General features: G+C 42.6%; 1 protein-coding gene across 1 annotated transcript in view; it reads right to left on the reverse strand.

Moving 5' to 3' along the window:
* Positions 1–431: 431 nt before the first annotated feature.
* Positions 432–25,075, reverse strand: part of TSPAN7 (tetraspanin 7) — a 90,436-nt gene continuing 65,792 nt past the window's right edge. The window contains exons 2-8 of the mRNA XM_005484392.4: positions 18,804–18,992; positions 16,276–16,350; positions 14,678–14,773; positions 12,765–12,920; positions 8,364–8,447; positions 2,482–2,554; positions 432–1,582 (exon numbers count right to left, since the gene is read on the reverse strand). Of these exons, the coding sequence (XP_005484449.1) occupies positions 2,486–2,554; positions 8,364–8,447; positions 12,765–12,920; positions 14,678–14,773; positions 16,276–16,350; positions 18,804–18,992 (669 nt within the window). The 3' untranslated portion in view covers positions 432–1,582; positions 2,482–2,485. The remainder of the gene's footprint in view (positions 1,583–2,481; positions 2,555–8,363; positions 8,448–12,764; positions 12,921–14,677; positions 14,774–16,275; positions 16,351–18,803; positions 18,993–25,075) is intronic.

Raw genomic sequence — 25,075 nt, forward strand, 5'->3', positions numbered from 1 at the left:
CACTCATCCAAATGATAACTGCCTGCCTTTCCACGAGCCTACCCCTCAACCCCAGAGCTCTCTTCTCTCCTTGCTCACCAAAATCAAGAGAGAACTGCTTAATGCCAAAATCACTCACAGCACTAAGGACGGGATAATTAAACAATGCAGATTTTTAGCAATTACAAGAAGAAAACTTGCAAAGCAGAGGGTATTTGTCATGTGGTGAAACCAGCTGTAGAAGGAGTTTTGAAACAATTCCAGCTCTTTCACTTTTTGTTTTTTCTTTTCCCAGGGTAGTAACGCTTCTCTTTTACAAGCAAATTAGTTGTTAAAAAACACAAAGACATGTCAAGCCAATCTGTGCCCAGGTGTTTCGTGTTCACTTCCCCCCCCCCTCCCCAAAAAAGAGTTTTCTTATAACTAAAGAATGAGACAGAAGCAGCTAGAAATCTGTAATGGTTCCATTTATTAATACGTATATCACAAATACTCACAATATCAATGCATTCTCATTTGCATGCTAGACAGAGGCATTATTAAAAAAGTCCTATTTTTTTAAAAAGGTTTTAAACTTTTGCTTTCCCCCAAAAATATTTCATATGCCTGTTATTTTTTTTTTGAGATTTTTTTTTTGTGTCTCTGTGTGTGTGTGTTTTTATTTCGATTTGATTCAACAATGTACTTGGTGGCTGCAACCTCAATGCAAAAAAAGAAAGAGAAAAAAAAAAAAGAAAGAACAGGAAAAAAGTATGAAGGCCGCAGTACAGCACAGTTCAATTAGTTCATAGCTACGTCATAAAAATAAAGGGAGCAAAAATTTCTGCCTTCACAGTAAGCAACAACACAGCTTAATAACAGTATTACACAGGATCAGGTTCCGAGGCAAAATGCACTAGACAAAGCCTACTGGGATACGCACTAGGCATACAACACTGAGTAAGAATCAAAGATGTAGAAGAACATCAGGAATAACAGTTCCCTTCAAGCACAACATTTTAACATCATTTTCAAGTATCTTTATGTTATGTACTGATTCCTTTGTTTTTTGGGGAGAAGGGGGGACAGGCGCAGGGGAAGGGGGGAAAGGATGGAAACCTTAGTAAAGCAATAAACAAACCAAGAAATTAAGATAAAAACCAAAAAAGAATATATATTTCATATACCGGTTTATATGGATGTGTGCAACACTTATTAACCATGGTGAAAGGCTAATTATGCCCTCCAGTCACTACATGCACAGCCCGATCAATGCTGTTAATGAGTTACCTTTGTTAACTTACGATGCAGCTACTGAGTGACCAAGAACATACAGACGGTGCCGTGCCCCGGAGGTGGTGCTGGCTCTGGGGGCCGAGGGGACCCGGCCACACCCCGGGTGGCACCGTGGAACTTCACAGGATGGGACACTAGGCGTGGGACACTGGGGGAGTGGGGTGGGTGCGAGTGTGCGCGCGCACGGGCTTGCTCGTGGGGGTGTGCGTGCGTGCGTGCGTGCGTGCGTGCGAGAGACAGTGTGTGCTATAACATTCATGGCAGTCTTTCTCCAGCTCTGCAGCTCCTGGTCTTCACACAGGCTCTGGACTCCACACCTCTCGAAAGACTGGAGAGCAGGGAGGATGATAAAAAACCCAAAAAACAAAACAACAAACCAACAAGTGGGTCACTTTGGTTGATATCAGTATTCGCAGCAGGTGTTTTGTGCAAGTTCTTTGTTGGAACCCAAGAAATTCCAACAATTTCTTTGTTGGAACCCATGAAATTCCTCTGGCTGCCCTGGAGGGCTCCAGCCCCTGCCTGGGGGGCTCAGACACCTTAGCACAGAGCCCAAGACCTCTGTGCCTTTGGTTTAGCCCTTGGAAAAAACAATTACCGACCTTATATGAAGAATTACAAGCCACGACAGTTTAAGTAGAACGATAGTGAATTTATCACGGGGTGAAAAATAGATTTTTTGGGGTCTTTAGAATAGGGGTTCAGGGGGCAAGATGGAGGAATCTGGGCGTGTCCAGCCTTTCTCCTTCTTCTTATTCCTAACCTCCATCTTCTGGGTGATGTTGGCACTTTTGGATTGGTTTAGAGTAGAAGCTCACTATCTAATATAGGTGATAGGTATTGTTTTTCCCAAGGGCCAAATCAAAGACACAGGTATCTTGTGCCAAGGTCTCTGAACTCCCTGGGCAGGGGCTTGAGTCCTCCAGGGTAGCCAGAGGAATTTCCTCAGATCTGACATGTCTTCCCAAGGAAACTGAAATGATGAAATTCAACATTCCTTTCCCCCTCCCTTCTTTTTTCCCCCCCCCACTACACATAAAATTGGGATGAAAATCCCAAAGCAAAGAAGCCCATGGAAAGGCTTAGTTCTTAATGAACACGCTCAGAATGAATAAATGAGAATTCAGAATGTAAAACTTGCTTGCTGTCTTCAGCAGAAGCAGCTCAGCCACAACAACACAGCAAGGCTTGTATAGATTTACCACCTGGAAAATGGGAAAAGCTCACCTTGTTACACCATCTCGTACTGGTTAGCAGTAATAAACCGGGACAGACAGCATGCCAGCAGCATCCCGATCAACTGTTCCACACAGGACAGAGACAGAGCAGAATTTCAGTTAAACAGAACAGAATTTCAGTTAAATACATCAGTGCAGAGCATTGGTAAATATGTAGTTCATGTTCTGGAGTTATTATGCACAACGTATTTATGCCCTATTTTAAGGACTGCTCTAATTAGAAAAACAGCATTTCAACCTGTTGTCTGTCTTTGTCAGATCTTCCTCTTGATTTTGACATTTATTTGACAGACAGCATGACTTTTTGGTATTTTTTAATCCCGTTGTCAATGTCTGGCCAAGCCAGATGTGGATGAATAAACTGCCGGGGGTATCAGCTTGTTACAGGCTGTGTTTCACTTGTTCCACCTGGATCCCTCACCACCACCCCTCAGCCCTGAGAGCTGGTGCCTTTAACTTCTGTATCACTGTGCCAGGGAAAAGCTTCCTGATGTCCCACACTGGTTATGCTTCCTTTACAAGTGATGCAGCACTATAGAAATGAACCCTGTAAATCTGGAAATAACTTTTAAAAAAGTCATTTACTATTCCCTTGGCTGTCACTCAGATTATTGAAAACAGATCCCAGGCTTCCACTCATCAATAAGCACTCAGTCTTTGTAATGTTTTGCCTAGTGCAGTTTCTTAGTGCTTCCTTCATGTGCCAACAGTGTTAATATGCTGTAAATAATTCAACCTCGCTTTTCTCATTGGGGTTGGTCAATTAATTAACTCCTCAGCATATCCAGAGCATGCCTAGCTATGACTAGCTGGCTGCTCATCCAGACTGGCTAACCCTAACCAAAGCTACCAGGGTCCAGAGGCTGTGTTTTTGGTTGACAAAATGATATGTTTTCGTCTTCTCCATTTTTTCTTTTCTTCCCTTTTTTTCCTAAGATTATCTTGGTCTTCTGAACGATTATATAGAAAGCAGAGAGATTTCCATCCCGTGGTCTTGCCAAGGTGGAAACCTTCCTCAGCTCTGAAAAATCTCAGCTGATCCCAAGAAGAGATTTTATCCATTTTGTTGCCTATTCTACTCATCACTGGGAGGATGATTTAATCAGTTTCTGAAGGTGTTGCTGAAAACCAACCACATTCTACAGGTTACCTGACACTCTGTTGTATTGCACTAATGGGAATTCTTAAAACGCTCCTGCAGTTGGCTCACGTACTGTTTCTTTATCTCAGATGAATTTTGGAGAATGAGATTTCTGTTTTGGACAGTGCTATGTATTTCTCCATGCTCTGACAGACCAAACAGAGTGAGTGCCCCTGGATGGTCCTGTCCCACCTCCTTCATTGTCGTTTTTCTGTGTTTGTGGTGACTTTCAGTCTCTCTTCACCTTTCTTGGCTGGACTCAGAAGTCACCTCTCTGCCTTACTGCATTTTTAAGTAAGATGAACTTTGCAGTGCATTTAATCCAAACTATTTTCCCTGAGCAAATTCCAGCCCAGACCCAAATTAATTCCTCCCTAGAATGGCCAAGAACGTACACTGCAGTTGTTTATTCTTCCCTACCACAAGCACCCAGGTTACAGCCACTCTCTTCTCAACCACAATCTGCTGCTTGTATCAGGTTTACAAGGGGAAAAATGCTGTAGCCTCTTGTACAGGAAACCACAGGCTTTTCTTTCCCCCTTCAACTGGAGCAGACTTCCCCAGACACCTCTAATTCTTCTCGAATAATCAGGGTGTCTAAACTTTGTAGCATCTGCAGGCATTTCATGGTGTTTTGTTTTACTCAGCTCACTCCTAAGACAAGTGACAGGTTACTCATGAATCTATCTCCATGATCTTTGGCCCATTTATTGATTATTGGCTCTGACCTTAGGCTGGTTTAGGCATTTAAGTGGTTATAGTGACAGAATGTTTAACTCTGCATTTCAAAAATAATGGCATGCGTGTCAAGCCATTGCACACACATTTTATTCAGCATTTCTAAGTATTACCAGGACATAACAGAGCTATAATAAATAGTCTGGAAATGCTTTGAATGCATATAAAAACATGTGCTTTTTGATGTGTTGACTTCCACATTTAACCACAAGAGCACTGCTCCTCCTGCAGCCCAAAAGAGGCAATATTGTACTGAGCTGCTGAATTTTCTGCTCTACAGGCAGAACTGGAGTCCTCTGCTTTTCAGTCAGGCTAGAGGGTCCCAGACTGCTGCACAAACCAGCACTCTGCCCCCTGCCTTGCTCTCTGCATTTGTTCCATCACTTGCCTCCTCTGCTCTTCAGGCAGGAGGAAGCTCCTTATCCCATTGTGCTCCAGGTTCCGGCAGCTCCTTTGAAAAAACAGAATTGGTGGTAAAGCATTCCCACAAAGAAACTGCTGCAGGGAGCTGCATTCATTTCTCTGCACTCCCATTGCCTCTCAAATGCCCCATCTCAACTTTTATCCACGTATTCATTTATTTGATTCTAGTCTCTTGATTTTTGAGTGCTAAGTTGTCAGACTTGGTTCTTAATTTGTCTTCTCTCTTACTTTTTTCTTCCCTTTTTCCCCCCTAAGATTATCTTGGTCTTCTGAGCTATTATATAGAAAGCAGAGAGTTTTTTATACTGTGGTCTTGTCATACTTGAAAATGCTGACAAATTCTTTGGTTTAGACAAGTGGGAAACCCACACCCCTCAGGTGTGTCTCCTGTCCTACCATCCTGCTCGTCACAGGTCACTCCAGCAAGCAGAATGCAGTCAATTTCTCATGATTTCTAGGAGCAATCTCAGGCACATCTTAGTTCTGGCCGTTGAAAACCATCCACAGCATATATGTAGTAGTCTTACTCTCCCTGCACACATAATAACTGGCTTTTTAATACACTTATTCTGTAGGAGTTACCACTGACTAGAAGCTGTTCTGCATGACATATTTATTACACCTTATTATATGAAGAGAAAGAAACTGAATTGCAATTTGAACTCCCATTTTATTTTGGGTCTTGGTGCTGTCACCATTTTTTCATTCTTTGGGAGAATTTCTATAAATAGAAATGTGTTGAACTAACTTGGAATTCATCAGCACACCAGGTAAGCCAAAACTGGGGGAGGGGGAATTTAATCCATCAGGAATACAGGAATAATTTTTTAGCTCAATACCTTGTCATATTCTCAAAATGCAAATCTCCAAACGTGCAAGTTCTCTGGCTCTGTTTTAAAAGAGAGAATTGTCTGTGTCACATGTCCCTTATTTGAGTCAGCCTCCTGAGCTGTGGTGTGCCTCTGTCACAGGCCCTGCCTCCACTGAATCCACTGTGATTAACCTTCAGAAACAAACCAGTCTTAGACCAGATTTCAAGTCTAAGAGGCTGATGTGGATCCCATTCCTCCCTCCTGAGCCATTCCCAGCCTCCCTGTGCTCAGGGAGCAGCTGGAGCAGACAGAGTGGATGATTTCTGCACCAGAACCAAATCCACCTTCAGGCAGAGCTGCCCACTCTGATGCTGACAGTAAAGAGGGTCCATGGCTGCATGGGAATTTATCTTAGAATGATGGGACCTGTACATGCCCAACAAGTGTTTTGGAGCACATGGAGAGCACCTGATTTCAGCACAAGGGGAATAATGGAACATTGCACTGAGCCTCCCCTACTGACCAACTCTAAACCTCTCCAAAGAGTTTCTCTTGCATTCCTTCAGCCAATGCCTGCACTGTAGTTTTATCTAGGCACAGCAATCCATCATCTGTGCAGTTTGCATAATTTCATTCTCTGTTGGGCACAACACAGCAATAATTTTTCTGCTCTGAAGAGCACCTGCTAAATGGAAATTATTCCAGCTGGAAGTGAACATTGGCATCCAGGTCCAAAAACCATCAAATTTTATTTTGTTGTTATTATTTCAAACCCGAGGAGCAGATCAGACAAGGTCAGCAACACAGTGGTTTTTATAAGAACTCTTGACTCTGATGGGGAGGTCTGTGCCAGGCCTGTAAGATTTGCAATGCCATTACACCAACTTTCCCTATTTCTGGGCACCAGCACATTCCCCATGCTAGTCAACACCTAACAAATTACGTGAAGGAAAGGCCCTTGAGCATGCTTTGCTGTAGAGGAGCAACATGATTTAATTTGTCTTTTATTTAGATTAAACCTATTCTCAGTAGGAACAGCAAAACCTCGCCTGCAGCTGGAGCCCTGCCTGGCATTTCTGCCAGCCATCTTAACCTGAAATCAATTTGTAAACACTGTTCCTAATTGGGCCCAGCAAAACAGATTACTCAGTAAATTAAAACTGGCCACCTTCTATTCTTCAGGGCCTGGGAGAGCTGCGTTTTCCCCCTCTGCAGCCTCTCTCTTCTCTTTTTTAGAAGTCTGCTAACATCCCAAGCAGCTGGGCATGTCCTCGCAGTGCCAGAGCCCAGGGCCTGCTCTGGGCAGTGACATCCCCACCTGGCAGCAGTGTGAGATGCCAACATCACACCCAAACACACCTCATTTTTCTCCTCAGTCACAGGGACAAAACGCCTTGCAGCCCTTGCTGCCTGCAGCCTGCCATGAAACACCCATTAAATGCTTTCAGGCAGTATTGGTCCTGACTTTTTCCCCCCAGCAGCATATTTTACAATTCTACTAGTCTCATTTTTCTTTTGGATAGCTTTACAGGAGGCATTTAAAAAGATGCTTTACAGCCTTCTGGCTATCTAGAACCCAAACTGAAACCTGAGCCTGGAGTCCTGTAGCAGCAATCAAACCATAATCAAGGCTGGAGAAGAATATCAATGCTGTCACCATTCAACAAGAATTAGAATAGCCTATTTAAATAAACCCTGACCTCCCCTTGTCCATGCACAAACAGCTCCAGATTGTTCACCTTTTCTGGATCCCTGACATGCTCTGGGCAGCTGCTGCTGTGATGAAACAACATTTACACCCACACCAAACCACGGGCTGCTCACATCCAACACCTTGGCCACAGGGCATCAGGCTCCCAGACATGCCCAAGGCAGGGCACTCAGCCAGTCTGAGCCCAGACAATTTTAGGGCTCCCTCAGGCTGTGTGCATGCTGGTGGAGAGGATGTGGGGGCCGTTTCCCACATGGCTTGGGGACAGTTTTGATTGTGCATATTTCCCTCTCTCTCATTTTGCATGTTTCCAGTAGAGTTCTTGCTGTGACACATGAAGTGAGTGGTATGTAGAAGCATTTTGTTGAAAGATGCAGGTGTTTTCCTGCCCCTTCTTGATCAGAACAATCTGACCAGAGCTATAGTTTCCCCAGTTCCTATCTACATAAATGTAGTTTGGATACCATGGAGCAGAAAACTCCTGCTTAGCTCTCCTCCTGTTGCTCTCGTGCCACACTCCTTTGGGTACAGACAAGGAGTTGGTTTAACAATCTGATTTTGGTAGACTTAACATTTCTCACTGTTCAGTGTTAAAGGGAAAATAAATCAAATTGGTCACAAAGTGTCCTCTCCAGCCCCAGGTCCAGGATGGGGAGGCCTGAGGGTGTGCTCCTTTGAATTCTTGAGTCCTTTAAGAACAAATAAGAGTACTTAGAAGATTGAAGCCTACCCAAACAATGGATAAGCTATTTGTCTTCTTAGCGTTTATGCTCCATTTAAGCCAATGTTTTATTGGGTTAACCTCTATTTGACCCAGTGCAGGGACAAGTTGTTTTCCTTGAGCTAGTCATTAGCTCAACCGTAACTGATATTCCCAAGGAGAAACTTCATTTAAGTTGAAAAAAAGAAAATCAATGAACAGATGACCTCAGGACTAATGAGCATGCTGAGTTCAGTCCCTTTCCATAATCCTTCCTTCCTTGAAGTCCAGGTAAAGAAAAAGAGGGGGAAAGAAAAGGGGGGAAGAGGAATGTTTATGCACATACCTGTGAGAATGCAATCCCAAAAGCCACTCCAGCTATGATTCCCATATTTGTCTCCATAAAACTGGTCACCAAGTCATAACAGCCCTGGAAAACAAACACCATCATTCTTTGTACCGACCTTCCCTGCCATGAATGCATACATACAAATTTCTCATTTAGAATGAACTCTGCCTAGACAATATTTCTGCTGTAATTTCCAACAGTGTCACCTTTTTTCTAAAACAGCAATTCTGAGTGAATGATGTGGAGTTGTGGCAAAACCAATTACTTTTAGAAACGAATGCATTTCAATACTTTTAAAATCTAAATGTGATGTTGCACTCATTTTTATGGGTCTTTTTAAAGAAAGTCAGTTAAAAAACAATATAGCTTTGACCTGAAACCAAACCAGTAACAATACACCAATGTTATAATACAATACAGATGTCAAAAATGAATAAATGATGCTGATTTCCTAATACTCTAGATATTTAATAAAGTGTCCCTTGAGGCATTCTGCTTGCCTTTACCCATCAAAGGACACCACGCAAGGCACTGAACAGCATGTAACTTTAAACCATGTAACAAAGTTATCAAGGGTTTTGTATGAATTTTCTTGGTTCAATTGCCCTTGGACATAAAATTCCCTGTCCTACTCTCCAAACTGAATTTTCTGTCTGCTGATTTTCTTTCTCAGGCCTCAATTCACAGTTCAGACTGGGGCCAGAGGATTCATGTGCAATATCTGCCCTTCTCTTGGATAGACTTCTTTGAGATGCTCCCTCTCAGTATAATAACATTTGTCAAGTTTCTCCCCTCACCTATTTGATCCCTCAAAAAAGCGTTTGAAATTGTCTCCTACTTTGTGGTGCCTAATTTAATCTAAACATGTGACTTGATATGTGAATTTAAAAAGAAAGATGGCACCAAAACCAGTACACATCTGATTTTTCTTTCATTATTAACTTATCTGTACCCACAACCCAAAGTCACTGCTCAGCCCCTTTTGCCACCTTCCTCAAATGACAAACACTCAGGCTGAAGGCCAGTCCTGAGGAGTTTTATAACATTATAGCTTTATCCACTTGATCAGAAATTGGAAAACTCAAAAATAACAGTGAGTTGCTTTTCCAAGCTTGGACTACTGTCCCACAAGAGAGAAATGTCTCCACATTTCACCCACATCCAAACCCCCCTCATTCTGCAAGCACTGTAGGAACTCCTGATGGCCTCAGAGCATCAGGTGCTTGTAAAAAATAACAGCAAGAAGGATAATGTTCTTTATTTCAGACAGGCCATTCATTAAATAAATTGTACCATTTCTTTAACTTCTTTTATAACATCTCAAGATATTTAATCCTGAGAGCAATGATGTGCTGAACCTAATAGTAGCTGAGGACCAGCACAGCTGGTCCTGATTAATTTCTGAAATGTTTATGTGTACATATCAACTCTGTTTTACCACAGTGTATAGTAAGTCTGATTCAAGATTGCTTATTTAACCCATAGTTTGTGTGTCTTACATGTTATGCAATGAGATTAGATTTCTCAAGCAGCATTTTCATTCTGTCTGACATGGCTTAATGCTCTCCCAGCTCTCCTGAAACCAGTTCTGTTGAAGAGCCTTCAAGAGATGCAACACTGAAGCACAGTGGTAATTTGAGGGAGACAGAAGATCTTGTCAACAAAACATGCAGTGGCAGAGTTGTGATCACCCTCCTCACTTGAAGAATGTGTTTTCCCAAGCCACAATAATCTGTTGTCTGAAGAACATTGCTTGCATATGGCCCAGTTGCTCAGTCCTTACTGTGCATGGGCAGCACCCACAGGTGCAGGACAGGACAGAGGTGTGTGAGCATCTCTGGGTGCTGAGCAGAGATCCAGAGCACAGAAGGGACAGTTTACAAAGGATCTGATATTTCTTGACTCCATGCATCTGTTCCTTTCTTAAGATTTTAGAGAGAAATGGTTCTTGAGGTTTCTCGGTAAAGAACTGTGATTAAAAGCACTAGATGAACATTAATTAGCTAATCCTAATGACAGCCCTTAAAGTTAGGTATTAGTGCTGTCTGAGATGAAGAAACAGAGAGCCTAAATAATTAACCCAAGGTCACTAAGCAAGTTAGGGTCAGAACTGGCAAAGAAAATCCAGGAATGCTGTCTTTTAGTCCTGTAATTATATTATTAGTTTAATCCTCTTTGGTTAATTCATTCTTAGTCCTCAGAAACTGCTAGTAATTTGATTAGCTCACAGAGAACTCGTTTTTCTGATAGTTTTGCAAGAATCCACCAAAAGATGTAATCCAAATATACTTGTCCAGAGTCATGGTGAGACGGGTCTTCCACAATACAGGGAATAAATATTTTCCTTTTTCTCCAACACTCAGAGAGCAAAGGGCCTGTTTCCAAGATGGGCAAGGTCAGGGGCAATGGTGTTTGGTACTATCTGAAGTGAAAGGATAGGCCAAACAACATTTTCTTCTTGTTTTTTATTCCCATGCACCTTTCAGAAGCATCCCACTTTGCTAAAATGTCTGGGACACCTCCAAGGTCTCAGAACTGATGAACAGAAATCTGCAACTTTTGATTTTCAATGGCTATGTCAGAAAATGAGACAAAACCACATGAACTTCCAAACATCCAAATCTCTTCTAGGTTATTAAATCAAGTGATTACTTCAGCTATTTCCTGAAGAATCAGCAGTGCTTTTCTGTGAGGTGACCTGTGCATTTGACAGGAGAGCAAGGAGCAAGGATGGCTGGAAATGTGTTACAGCCCTGGCCAAGCACTCACTGATCCCTCAGTCATGGCTCACCCTCCATGCCCATGCAAGATCACTCTGCTGGTGGTGACTGTGAGTTACCCAACCAATGGACACCACCAACATTCCACACATCTGCAACAAGTGGCTCTCATTAAGCCCTTGCAAAAAAAGAGAAGGGCTTAGTGGAAAATAATCCTCTAGCATCCCTTTTACAATAGATGCCAGAAAATGTTGTCTACTTGACTGGTTTTCAAAGATGTTTCAGGCTGTGCTCAGCCACCAGTCCAACCTTCTGAGTCACAGGTGATTGTGGTGAAAAAGACAGAAACAGAAGAGACAGAAGCATTTCCATATTTCCCCTGTTCTTAGGACTTCTATTTATTTTTTAAATAGATCTCCGAAAATAAAAACAGAAAAGAAAATAATCCTTAAGTCTGACTAAACTGTGCTGCTACTTAGCCACAATATCATTCCTCTTACCAGCTATTCCCTCTCTTGCAAATCTCAAGTGAGAAAGAATTGATGAAACACTAGCACTTGAAGCAATAACCTGAGTAGCACTTCTTCAGCACAATGTCTAATGCATAGATGCTGCATTATTTTCTCTACATTCTTCCCTTTCTTAGCATTTTCTGTATTTTTATTCTCTAATTATTCATTTTCTTCCTGGTCCCCCTACTTGCCTTCCCAATCCTATTTCTGTCTTCCCAACCCTCTCCTCCAGGTGACCTCAGGGAAAGGGTGACTTTGGCTGGGCTGTGCTTGCAGCCCTACATCTTCAAAGATTTTAACTCACAATAAATGTACCCACCAACCACAGCATTTACTGTCAATCACCTGTGTCACCATCATATTTTCTGAAAAACCCTCTTTGCCCAGGATTTCCCTCCTGGGAAGCTGAGAAGCCTCAGAGAAAAAGGAAACCAATACTATCTCATTTGCTTCTCCTGTGTTTTGCTGCTTTGGAATGTGGTTTGGAGATTATTTATCTAACAGTTTGACTGGTTTCATTGTTTTGGAGATTGGTTTCATTGGAGATTTGGCTTCATTGTTTTGGAGACTGTTTATCCCACAGGTGGTTGGTTGATTGGTTTCATGTGCATTGTTTTGACTTAATGAACAATCATGGTCAGGCTGCATCAGACTTTGAGGAGAGAGTCACAAGTTTACTATTATTATCTTTTAGCCTTCTTTAAGTATCCTTTATTTATACTTTAGTATAGTTTTAGTATAGTGTAGTTTTAGTATAGTATAGTATAGTCTTAGTAGAATAGGATAGGATAGGATAGGATAGGATAGAATAGAATAGAATAGAATAGAATAGAATAGAATAGAATAGAATAGAATAATAAATTAGCCTTCTAAGAACATGGAGTCAGATTCATCATTTCCTTTCTGCCATGGGGGAGCCCAAAAATGCCCCAAACCTGTTTTTCCTCACAACTGCTGAGGAAAATCCATCTGGGATTGGATTTGAGAAAGGGCAGCGCAAAGAAAATGAAGCAAGTGGAAGACCAAGCCCATCCTTACCATCACTCCAGCCTGACTTGCACGTTATCAACCAACCATTTGAAATGAAATGCAAATGCAAGCAGGCACACAGTGCCCTGGGGTGCTGGGTGGTGTCACAAGTGCCTCTGGCACAGGGTTACTGGTACCTTCTGGTTTACTTTAGTGGCAGCCACGGTCATGTTGCGCAGGTCCTGAGTGTTGCAGTCACTGGAGTTCATGCAACAGCTTGTAGGGATGCCGTGCTTGAAGAAGTAAGGGCTGGTGCTCCAGTTGGTGTAGCTCTGAATGCCACAGCAGCTCAGCTGGGAGGGGTAAGAGGCAGGTTTAAAACACACAAACAAACAAACCAACCAGAATTAAAACTAGATGAGAATCGTCTTGGCCCACTGCATAAGCTCATAATCAAAATAAGGGCACCTCAAGTTTTGAAAAGCAGATAACATCTCTGCCCCATTAATTACAAAAGTACCAGGGATGTAACTTCCAGAACATGGGAGCAGATGACCTATTAAAAAAAGGTATTCTATGAGCAGAACTATTATTTGTAACATTTCATAAAGGCCCAGTCATAAAACCATCTTTTTTTTAGTTGACAATCTGTTAGAGTTTTTTGTTGTTGTTGTTGTTGCTGTTTGTTTGTTTTCTTTACATCTTTATTTGATTAAAGATGACCCTGCAAATTCAAGACCTCAAAGCATTACACAGAATTGCATGTAACACATAGAGGTTCAAACTAGTACAAATCCATAAGGTGAAGCCTCTCTAACTCACCAAAATAATTTCTAGGACAATTCACTGAGCTGTGAATAGAAAGAGACCATATGTTCACAGGGTGTATCTAGGAAGTCAGCTAGAAAACCCTAAATTGGGAAGGATGTTCTGATTTAGATCCTAAGCTAGAAGTCAGAGACTCAAAAGTATGGAGTATGTGCCGAATTTTCTGCTTGGAAAGGGCTTATCAATGCAGTTCCTGTAAAGAGTGAACTATGAATGAAATTAACATTCTGCTACAACAGAAACACTGAAAAACTACTCAGAACTATTTCGTTTGGTCAACTCCAAGGAATCAGAAATTTAAAATACAGGTTAACATTATGCAAACAGAGAATTTGACAGCAGAATATACTCAGTTTGGAGCACTGCAGTAATCTGCTAACCAGGAGAAACCAGGTTAGAGTACAGTTTAACCATGCTGAAGAGTCCAACACAAGAGCTGTAATTTCTAAAGGCCTGGAAGCCATCAATACAATTACACTGACATTTCAGCCATTCACAGAGCCACAGTCATATGGAAAGGAAATTGGCTCATGGAATGTATTGCAAACTGAAGGAACAGCTTCTTTCTAGGGCAGAGCTTCCAGTGGGAATTTAAATGTGGATTTTACCATTCTGTGTTGTAGTTGGTGTATTTGGTCTCTTGTGGGTGGCATCCCCAGCTGGTTTGGCTGTGCTGTGGCATTTGCTCCTGCCCTGTGTCCTGCAGGAAGGCAAGGCAATTCCCACTGCCCTGCTGCCACCCTGAGGGGCAGAGAGGCTCCTGCTCCATCCCTCCAGCACAGCTTTCACTGCCAACCTCAGCAGTTTTCCCCTCCATTTTCCTCTGGGGAAAAGATACCCAGTTTTTCTCCTTAACTCACCAGGTCTCCTTTGCCAGCCTCTCACTGTACTTGTGAAGAGAGCTGCTGCAGTTTATCAGTGATGCAGGACACAAGATTATAATACCCTGTCTCATCCAGCTCAAATTGAAAACATTTTATGATCTTACTGGCAAATTTCCTTAGGAACAAGGAGTGTTCTTTAGGAATAGACCTGCCCCATAAACCTAATTCAAGCTCTGAGCCCAACAACAAGCCAGTGGGACAGGCCTTGCCTTTATCAGGCAGCTTTTTCACTAAAATTTAGGAATCCTGGGCAAGCATTTCCTTTAGATCAGTTTTGCCAGCCTCTAATTTTGCTTGCAAATTACAGCTTGCAGATTGACCCATCAAAACTTCACATTTTGGGATTAAATCCGGGCTTTCTCTATTGTCTAAATTTTGGTACCCAGTTTGAGACTTACACTTTCCTGTACGTTATCCACTGCATGGCTCCGCTCATCGTTCTTGTTGTAATTCTGGATTGCCTCAGTGTATGTCCTAAGGAAAGTATCCTTGATCTGTGAGGGTGAGGAATAAAAACCAGCCCACATGAGCAACAAGATGCACAACATCTGAAGCAGTTTTTGCAGAAATTTCCTAACAAGACACCCAAAGTAGCCCTTCCCAGTTGTTTTTAAGGGTGTTTTTAGAGATAGCAGGAATAATTTATGCCATTTTTCTTAACTGTCAGGAATAATTTACGCCATTTTTCCAGTGGGATATCCGACACAGAAACAAGACTACTCCAGCAAACTGATGTGTTTTTGTATGAAGTACTGTAAAATTACTTAACCTATCAAAAAGGTATAATTTTATGCTTTTTCCACCCAAACACTTTGTTCCAGCACTAATTCTGAAGGAAACTGCATGCTTCTCCCTGCTCATGGATGCCAGGTGTACAAACACCCTGGGACACAAGCCACTGGCACCAAAGTAAGTTATAAATCTCCTGACCAGGCATCCCCAGCACCAAAGTGATTTGGATAAGGGAGAAGAGGTCCCTCAGCTGGAAAATGTCAGGCACCTCATCAGGAATGGCACTCTGGGTGGGAAAGGGGCTGGGAAGCACTGGATGTGAGCAACCCACATGGCTGTGGCCTTCACAGGAGTCTGCCTCTCCCAAAAGGGAGCAGTGTGACACTGGGGCTGTGGCAGGTTAGGTGGGATGAAATGGGAATCCTCAGCAGGTAGACAGGCTGAGGCTGTCCTAATGAGGCTCAGGACCTCATTAAAAACAATCCACTGCTTGCAAGGGTGAGCAGCAGAAAACTCTACAGCAATGGAAATGTCATGTCAAAAAAGCTGGAAAATCAGCTCATTCAAAGAGAAGAGACAAGGAGGGTCTCTGGGGCTGCTCTGGTTCAGCACCAGTGACATGTGGGTCCATGGACTCACAGCCAGAGATAGACCTGATTACAGTGGATAAAGCAGGAGTGTTACTACAAATCTAGACCATCACACTTTTTAAAGCTTCTTCCTGTCCCAGTTTCCTCCCTCACTCTACTTCTAATCTCTCCTTATTCTCAAGATAGAAATGAAATCCCATCCCACCCCCTCCCCACCCCCTCTCCCCCCCACCTCCCCCAAGAAAAAAAAGATTTACAAAACAGCAATTCTCGTGTGATGCAGAAGTTTTCTCAGCCTTACATAAACCAGCATTTCCCTGGCTGAAAAAGCTGTGTTCAAGAAAAGCATTAATCTATTTTGCAGCCCTCAGCATATGTAAAAGAGTAAAGAAGATCTTCCCATGGTGGACTCACAAAACCTGATAGCTGCAGAGTAAATCAGCAGGCAGCTGAGGGCAAGAGCTTTGGCTAAATCCCCTCATTTGGAATGGCACTGGTTTTTAGGAGCTGTACAGGTTATTGTGTCACAGCAGCCCCATGCCTGGAGCTGTGCTGGAGCCAAGCTCAGTGCCCTGCATGTTCTCCATGCTCCAGGGAGCTCCTCAGCAGCTCCTGCCCTGCCAGGGAGGCACTGCCAGCTGCAAACATTCCCAGCTCAGCACATTCCCACCTACCTCGTGGCGAAAGACAAACCCTGAAATGCCAGCCACCAGCTCAGCCAGGAACACCAGGGACAAGAACATGGCATACTGGAAAGGCAGAGGCAAGAGAAGTCAGAGCATGACAGGCTTTTTTCTCAGCACAGATGTTATCATATGAAATGTAACCTTCCCCTCTAGGCACCCTTCAAAGATGTTAAGAAACCGAAGGTCTTTTGGAGGAGATACACAGGTTATGACCTGAATGTAACACATGTGTTTATACAACTCACAACTGATAGATATTGCTTAATTACTGCCTTTTCTGACATTTCTGTTCCCACATTTCTCAGCATTCTTATATAAATTAAAACACACTCACGTGCCAGAGGTGAATCCAAGTCTCTCAGGTTTTGCTCTTGCAATAAGGAATACAAACACACCTTTCCTGTTTGCATGGTGCTCTGCTAAGCTCAACAGGCTTGCCCAGGTGTTTTGGTTTGTGTTTATCTATCTCACTGCCAGACTGGGATTTGCTGCCTGGTTCCTGAAGTTTCTCCAATGAATGAACTGAAACATTGCCTTCACTGGAAATATTCTCACATAACACTAGCCATATGCTTCAAATACTTTGCTGAGCCAAGGTCCATATTTGGCTTTAGGTGCAGCATTTGGATCAGGAGCTAAATAAACCTTGAAAACAGTGCTTTCAGTGTAGGCACTCACCAAGTACTAAAAATATATTTAAGCAGAAATAAAGAAGGTAAAGAAAAATTGCAAAGTGGGATAGTAAAATTTGAAGTTGGGGCTTAATGTTCTGGAGGAAAAATTACCTTTTTCCTTCACCTGTTAAGTAACAGTTAATTAAGAAGGGAAATATTTTAAATCAACTTCAGTCCTAGGATTTAGTGGAGAAAGGAAAACAGTTTCATGATAGGTTATTGGGGAAAGGAGCACAACAGTGAAAGCAGAACTAGAAAAAATGTGTCCAATTAATGCAGCTGTCAAAACACTGTCTGTTCAGGAGAGAAAAGAAGTTTAGAAATATTTGTTATACATACAATGAAAAAACCCCGCGTGCTTGGGACAGCACATGCTAGTGTTAGTGGCATAGCTTTAGGAAAGTTATGGAGCAGCTAGCATAGCCTGATTTTTCCTATGGATTTATATCATCATTCACCTTTATCCCTTTCCCATCTGGGCTGCAGTGACTCCAGCAAGCCCCTGCACATGCCCTGAGAGCCCATCACCAGCAAGAGACAGCAGAGAGGTTCTTGCCAGCTGATGGAATTGCAGCTGCTGCCTCTCCTCTTCCCCTCCCTGCCATCATTTCAGGAAATTAACTCCCTTTAACATGTCCTTTCGTTTTCAAAATGCAGTTAAAACTGGAGAAAAATCATCCCATCTCCTTAGAAAACCAGTCCCAAAATACTGTAGCAGGAGGTGCATTGCACTGTCAAGCCCTTTCTCTCTAGTTCAGTGCTTCACAAGTGCTATTTTCACCCTTCAAATCATTCCTCATGCAGCATTTTGCTCCTAAACATGCCTAGAAACACAGTTTATCATGTAAGCTTGTTTAACCTGTAGTTATTTTGAATTTTAAAGTAGGCTGGAAAACTCAGAACAGAGAGACTCATACAGAGAGAGGTTAAAGTAGACTGAGGGACAACAGCTTCCCCTCTGCTCAGTGCACCTCGAGCCCCTGCTGCTTTTGAGGTGAGGCCAAACATACCATAAATGCTCTGCTTTTTGGGTTGAATTGTTCTATCCTAGTGAATGTTAGGAGAAAAAGAAGGGCTGGTGTGGTTTCAAGAGGTTCCAACTATTAGCTCCATAATTTCACATCAGGGTAGTAAATGGACCCCTTAAAACACAGTTTGAAAGAATATCACATTTATGATGCTTTGGGCATCTTTCAGATTGTAAATATATTTATCTGTGTGGCTCACAGAAAACCAGAATGATTGTAGAACAACTCACAGAGCAATTCAGCAGCACCACCCTACTCCAAACACTCGGGCCTATGTGCCACGTGTAGCAAAATTCAGTCACAGTCAATCAAAAACTGGGTTTGGTGAAGGTTTCCCCCCCACCCTTTGTCCAAAAGGCACAAATGTTGAAAATAATGATGAATAAATTCTAGCTTATGTGCCTAGAGAGATCTGTCAGGGGGTGGGGGTGTGGCAGCACTCTCTGGTCACAGAGAGTGACAGGCACAACTTCCCCAGGCATCATCCTGGGAAAGGCTGTGAGATCTGAGGAAAGAGTGAGAAACAATTCTTATCTTAACCTGTTGTTGTGAACATGTGGAGTGTTGTTATAGAGATTTTTTTACCAAAGGGTGGGTTCTTAATTAGCCAATGGTGATGGTGTTTTAATTAAAGGACCAGTTAGGTGCAGCTGTATCGTAACTGTCTATAAAAGCAATGGGTTTCTTAATAATAATAAAGAGATTGATCAGGCTTTGGTGAATCATGGAGTCAGTGCTAATTATCACCATGGCAGTGACAGTGGGGGAATCCCAGCTGACCCCAAACCCTCCTCAGGCCCTGGGGTTTGCTCACCAGCTTCAGCATCCATGGGCTGCCCCGGCAGGTGGCGAAGCAGCCGAAGAGGCCGAAGACGATGATGGTGGTGCCCGTCCCGATGAGCACGTAGGGGGCATTGGTGGAGTTCTCAGCAATCAGGGAGATGTAGGTGCCAAGGGTCAGCTTGCCCCAGACTCCCACTGCCAGCAGGATAACGCCAGTGATCTGCAAAGAGTCACAGAGTAACGAGGTTGGAAGAGACCTCTGAGATCATCGAGTCCAACCCATGCCCCAACACATCAACTAGACTATAGCACCAAGTGCCATGGCCAGTCTTTATTTAAACACACACAGAGATGGTGATTCTACCACCTCCCTGGGAAGAGCATTCCGGTACTTTATTATTATTTTGGTGAAATTTTTTTCTTGATATCCAACCTATACCTTCCCTGATGTAGCTTGAGACTGTGTCCTCTGGTTCTGTCAGTGCTGCACGGTGGAAGAAGGGGACAAACCTGTTAGGCGCTGTGGATTTTTGTTAATTTTTTTTTTTTTTTAAGGTTGGGGTTAAATGTTTGAGATGGTATTTTGTGTTTGGATTTAGGTATTTATTACTTTTTATTTATATTATAGTATTATAAATTGTGGGGTTTATAGTACTTTAATATACTAAAAATGGAGTCTTATTTTTTCTTTATAAGGGCTTTTTAAGGTTAACTGCCTAATTAAGAAATTATTTTTAAATAATTTTTACTTTTAACTTAAGAACTAACTACTTGTGGTCCCTAATTTTTAATTTCATTATACAATACTACTTCAACTTATGAAGAAGAAGGTGAAGAAGAAGGACTAGCTTTTGTTTTAATTTTTTATTTTGTTTTATGTATGTTTTATGTTTTTATTTTGTTTTATGTATTGTTTATATATTCTAAAACTTAAAATTTTAAGTTTTCTACCTTGTGATATTATACACTTCCATTTAAACTACACACTTACAATCTCAGTTTTATCATCCAATTTTGGAAGCCTTCTCCACAAACTCAGGTCAAATGCAGTGTTCTCTTGGGGGTCAGTGCTTGTCAGCACAGAAAGCCTGAAATTCTCAGCCAGCAGGGTTCCAACCAGGAGCCACTGGGGAGGGCATCCAAAGCCTTCCAAAGCGCTCAGTGATCCTGCAGGGATGTGCTGGTGCTGCGCTGCTGGCAGGAGGGAGCCTCAAGGACTCCAGAGGGACAGATAGGTGAATTAAACTCCAGCATCGTTGCACTGAGGCTGGCACTGAAGGACAAACATCTAGGGGCGATCACTGCCAGGGGAGGATGCAGTGTGCACCTGCAGAACAGCCCCAGGGACACACGGCCAGCTCCTCATGTCCCCCTGCCTCAGTGTCCCCTGCTCCCCTTGAGGAGCCTCAGCAGGTGCTGGCATATCTGCTGCCACCTTGGGACAGGATTAGCAGACATTTCTGCTCTCATGCTCACAGTGGCAATAAGAATAAATCCAGCTCTTGTCCATCTTTCAGTGCAACTGTGTGAAAAGTGCTGAATCCTTGTTATGGCACCAGCAGCTGAATATCAAAAAAAAACCACTGAGGAGCCCACCAACCCATAGACAGCAATGCCCTTGCCAAGACTCTCCCATCCCTGCACTTCACCTCTCCTTGTCCTGAACGAAAGTGGATTAATCAGCAAAATCTGAAAGCAAGCTGCAGGGGACAGGGAAATCTGCAGAACCACTTCTGGTTTCTCGCCTCCAGTTCCACAAAGGGCTGGTTTCTGTGCCGAAGCTGCTGGAAGTTTTACCACCATCCCCAGGGAGGCATAAAAGCAGCCTTCACTGCCAAAATGAACAGGCAGCTTCACATATGAAAGAGAGCTCAAGCCTCCTAATAAAAAGCATTTTTAGTTGGCTGTTTGAAACAATTACTAACCCTTTACTATGCATTTTAAGAGTTTGGTTTCCCCAGGTCTCAGGGGGAGCCTATTCAATTTATGGCACACAAAGACTTTGGAAAAAAAGAGGAAAGCCTCTTGGTGGTTTATTCCCCTTCTGCTTCTTAATAGAGCTCTGATTTGCAGGGATTTAAGGAAATCCCTGAGTTTGTTGGGAGGTCTAAGCCCTGGGGAAGCTTGGCACGGTGCAGAGGGCATGGGATGTTTCCACAAAGATGCTGAAGATGCACCTCAGGTTGCAGCAATGCTGGCTGGAATTTTGGTCATGAAGACAAAAAACCCATAAGACTTCCCTACAAACCTTTCCATGACCTTTATTCAGCAGAGCACAAGCAGCGGTGTGACTAATGCCTACCTCCACCCAAGGCAAGCCTCATTTCCTTCTTTCCAAGACACACTTTTTATCACTATCTCTCTGGGCCATCACACAGTTAGGGAACAATCAATGTACTGGTTTCTGGTTTGGGTTTTAGATTTTTCTTTAAAAGCAGGAGAGACATGGGCAGATACAAGACCAGGGCTGGCCTGAGAACAAGGCAGCAGGAATAGACACTGCTCCAGACACTCACCATCAGTACACACATCTTCCCTTTATCTCCTTCCTTTGACCCAAAATCTCTCCACCAGCCTAATTCTGTGAGCTGTGACAGAATTGTTGCAAAAGCAGAGTGCTGTGTGTCCCTTTACACCTGAAATTTCTAAAAGGAAACTCAGAGCACCTTCTCCAATGCACAATCCCCCCACAGTCTTCCCTACTCCCTTTCCAGGAAAGTTTCAACTCAGACAATGATCATACAGGAGATGTAGAAAGTATTTTGGATATCCTGGCAGTCAGAGGAGAGTGACTACCAGCCCTTTGACCTTTAGAAACCCTCTGAGCATCCAAACACCTAAACCAAGCACCTTTGTTTATCTACAAACACATGGAGCATGAGAGCAGCAGTAACATTCCACCAGTGAATTCCTACAGCAAAACCTGGTCTTCATATGGCCCAGCAAGAATTTTAAGATTTGTTCTGGAGATGCTATGACAGCTACAGCCTGTGAGGAAAGTGTCATAACCAGTCCAGATCCTCAGCAGCCACAGAAGAAATGAACTGGCAGCTGCACAGCCCACCATGCCCCAAATGAGACATCTGGAGTGGTACAGAACAACAAGCATTTGCAAAGGAAAAAAGCTCCCAAAAAAACCAAAAAGGAAGAAATTTCCTTCTAAAAAGCAACTGCCACACACTCCTATCTAAATATAAAGACGTGGGATCCTGTCTTTTGGTGTTTTTAAGGGAAAGCAAAAGAGAACAGCGACCCAAAATCCCAAGTTTCAAGGCCTGTCACAAACTTACCAAATGCTTTTGATTCAGGAAAAAACTCCAAAGTTTTCCTTGGACTTCATACAAGCCTTGTTTTAAGCAGAAATAGCCCAGCCTGGATAACACAGGCAAAGCCCATAGCCACACCCAACCTGAGAACATCACTAGAGAGATTCCTGCCAGCAGCCAGGGCTGGCCTGATTTATCCATGCTTGGGACCAGTTCCTATGATCACAACAAGCCCCAGAAATTCAGACAGGTTTTGTAGCCACAAATGGGCTTGCAAGTGGTTTGTGCTGGTTTTGGCAGTCTCTTTTTCATGATTGCACCCTGCCCTGCCCTCCCACACTGTTTTGATGGATTTCCCCTGCACCTCCTGTTTATTTTCTGTGTTCCTTCTCTAGTTTGAAACATTATTAGAAAGTTATTTCATCCTGGATTTCATCAAAATTAGATGATATCTTCCTTACAAAAGTTCACTGCAGTGGAAACCCCTTGCACTCATGTTTCCTCAGCCAGGAAACCAGAGATGCAGCATTCCATAAAACATTATTAGTCCTGACCTTCATTTAGGTCAAAATTTTAAAGGTTAAAAGGAAAAAAACCCTCAAAACACAGGAGATATCCAAGTAGGGCAAGGATTGTAAAGGCTGCACACAAGTAGAAATCACATTGTTTAGCCCTGGCAGGTCTCACATTTCAGCGCCTCTGAGCTCAGGCTCAGCAAACACACCCCAGAAGCCCTTGAATGATGAGATGGCAGGAAATGAAGCAGGTGGGCCACCTGGACATTTTCTAACAAAAATACCACTGAAATCATGATGTTCCCACAGAATGTTTTAATCTAGATGAATTGGATTCTTCTGGCTTAAATATATACATATATATATATATATGCCAGAATAATAATATATAATAGAGAACAATATATATAATAAAATAAATACATATAATATTTTAAAAAATATATATAATAAAAAATAAAAATCTGTGAACCAACCTTCCCCCCAACTCTGCCTCAAGCATGATATCCCAGGCACATCCCACCAGTCACTGATTTCAGTCAGACAGACTTTCACCTTCCTTCAGCATCAATACAGATGTTCCCAGTGTTACCTGCAGTACCACTCTCAGGTTTGGATGTGGTGGAAAAGTTACCATGCCACAGGCAGGCAGAAATACAGCAGAACTGACTGTCAGCTCTAACTCCACTTGTCCAGTGAACCATTTACTTTTTGGAGACACACAGACAAAGATATGGCCAACAGCACTGACACAAGGGTGTATGCCACAGCTTTACAGGACACAGGGAGAGTCATGCCCTGGTAAGGCTGGGCATTCCTAAAATGAGAACTAATACTAAACACATGCAGTTTCTCAATAAAAGACAACGGAAAAATGTCTGAGAATTCCTTCTTTTAATAGTGCCAAAACAAAGATTAAACTATCAATCCCCTTCTTCTAGGTAACAGCAGCAAAATCTGCAGAGTGGAGTATTCAGAAAATAACTTCTGAAAGTGCACTGCCCTTAGTTCTGTCAGAATTAGGCAGGAAAACACTATGCACTCATTTCAATTGGGTGAACACCATTCCTAAAAGATTCTGTTGTCTCCACACCCCAAAACCCACAGAGTACTGGTGGCACAATCTGAAGGTTGCTGCTGCTGATACAGGAGGCATGAAAGGTTCTACACCTCACATCCCCAAAGATTCAAGACTGTGGCATTCACATTCTCTGAAAAAATCCCTTTGCCCAGGATTTTTCTCCTGGGAAGCTGAGAGGCCTCAGAGAAAAAGGAAAACAATTCTTATCTCATTTGCTTCTCCTGTGTTGTGCTCACATGTGGAATGTGTTTGGAGATTGTTTAGCCACAGGTGATTGTTTAATTGGATTCTGGTGTGAGTTGTTTTCACTCATTGGCCAATCAGGGCCAAGCTGTGTTGAGACTCTGGATAGAGTCACGAGTTTTCATTATTATCTTTTTAGCATTCAATAACTATCCTGTCTGTATTCTTTAGTATAGTATAGTATAGTATAGTATTCTTTAATATAGTATAGTACCATAAAGTAATAAATTAGCCTTCTGAGAACATGGAGTCAGATGCATCATTCCTGCCTTTGTCAAGGCATCCCCTGCAATACAATACATGACCCTAATTCAAACCCTTATTTATACTCAGAACTGCCATATGGAATATTTAAAGCTTGTCAATTACAAAGCTGAAGATAAATGTGCAGCAGGAATGGCTGGTTTATTGGTCCACATAATTCATGTCCTCCTGTTCATTACTGATGTGAGCAATTTTGATTCCTAAGGTCTGTCAAAATAAAACTTGGAAGCCAACCCTGATTGCTGCAAAGCACTCAGCAATCCCTTCTACTCCCAAAAGCAGCAGGAAGAGCTCAGCATTTCTCTGGACCAGCTCTTCATTTACAGAACTGAGATACAGGAGGGCAACTTCATTAATGAGGATCTATCTCACTGTAGGTATAACTCTTCTATTTCATTTAATATTTTCAGCCTCACTAAATGAACGAAAAATGTGGGCAACTTAAAAAGAAATTCAAAGCAGTGGCAAATAATCAGATACAAGGAAAATAACCATGGCATTTTCAGTTCCTCAGTTCCAAAAACTTCCTTTTCCAAACCCCAGCCTCCCTGCATTTTGGTGGAGGCATGCTGTCTCTGCACAGCTGTCCTGCAACCTTCTCCTCAAACAGGCCAGAGAAAATGGGTAATTTGCATAAAATGGATGAAGCCAGGGGAAGGCAGACAAGAACTATCTCAATCCATCTTGGCTGAAGCTGAAAGGTCTAGCAATAAGGTTTAGCAGGCTGTGAGGAAATGAGAGAGGACCAAGGCACACAGCTAATTAGCTCTTCCAGACATTTCCCCAAAGGAGGGAAACTTTTTCATGAAGAAAACGTCCGACCTTGACAGCATCCAGAACAAATCCTGCGTTAAAAGCATGTCCAGAGAGACTTAAAAATAACTGGCCTACCTCTGAAAATTTTATAACTTTCCCAAAATAGGCAATAGATCAC

Source organism: Zonotrichia albicollis, chromosome 2 (genome assembly GCF_047830755.1).
Source record: "Zonotrichia albicollis isolate bZonAlb1 chromosome 2, bZonAlb1.hap1, whole genome shotgun sequence".
NCBI classification, from domain to species: domain Eukaryota; kingdom Metazoa; phylum Chordata; class Aves; order Passeriformes; family Passerellidae; genus Zonotrichia; species Zonotrichia albicollis.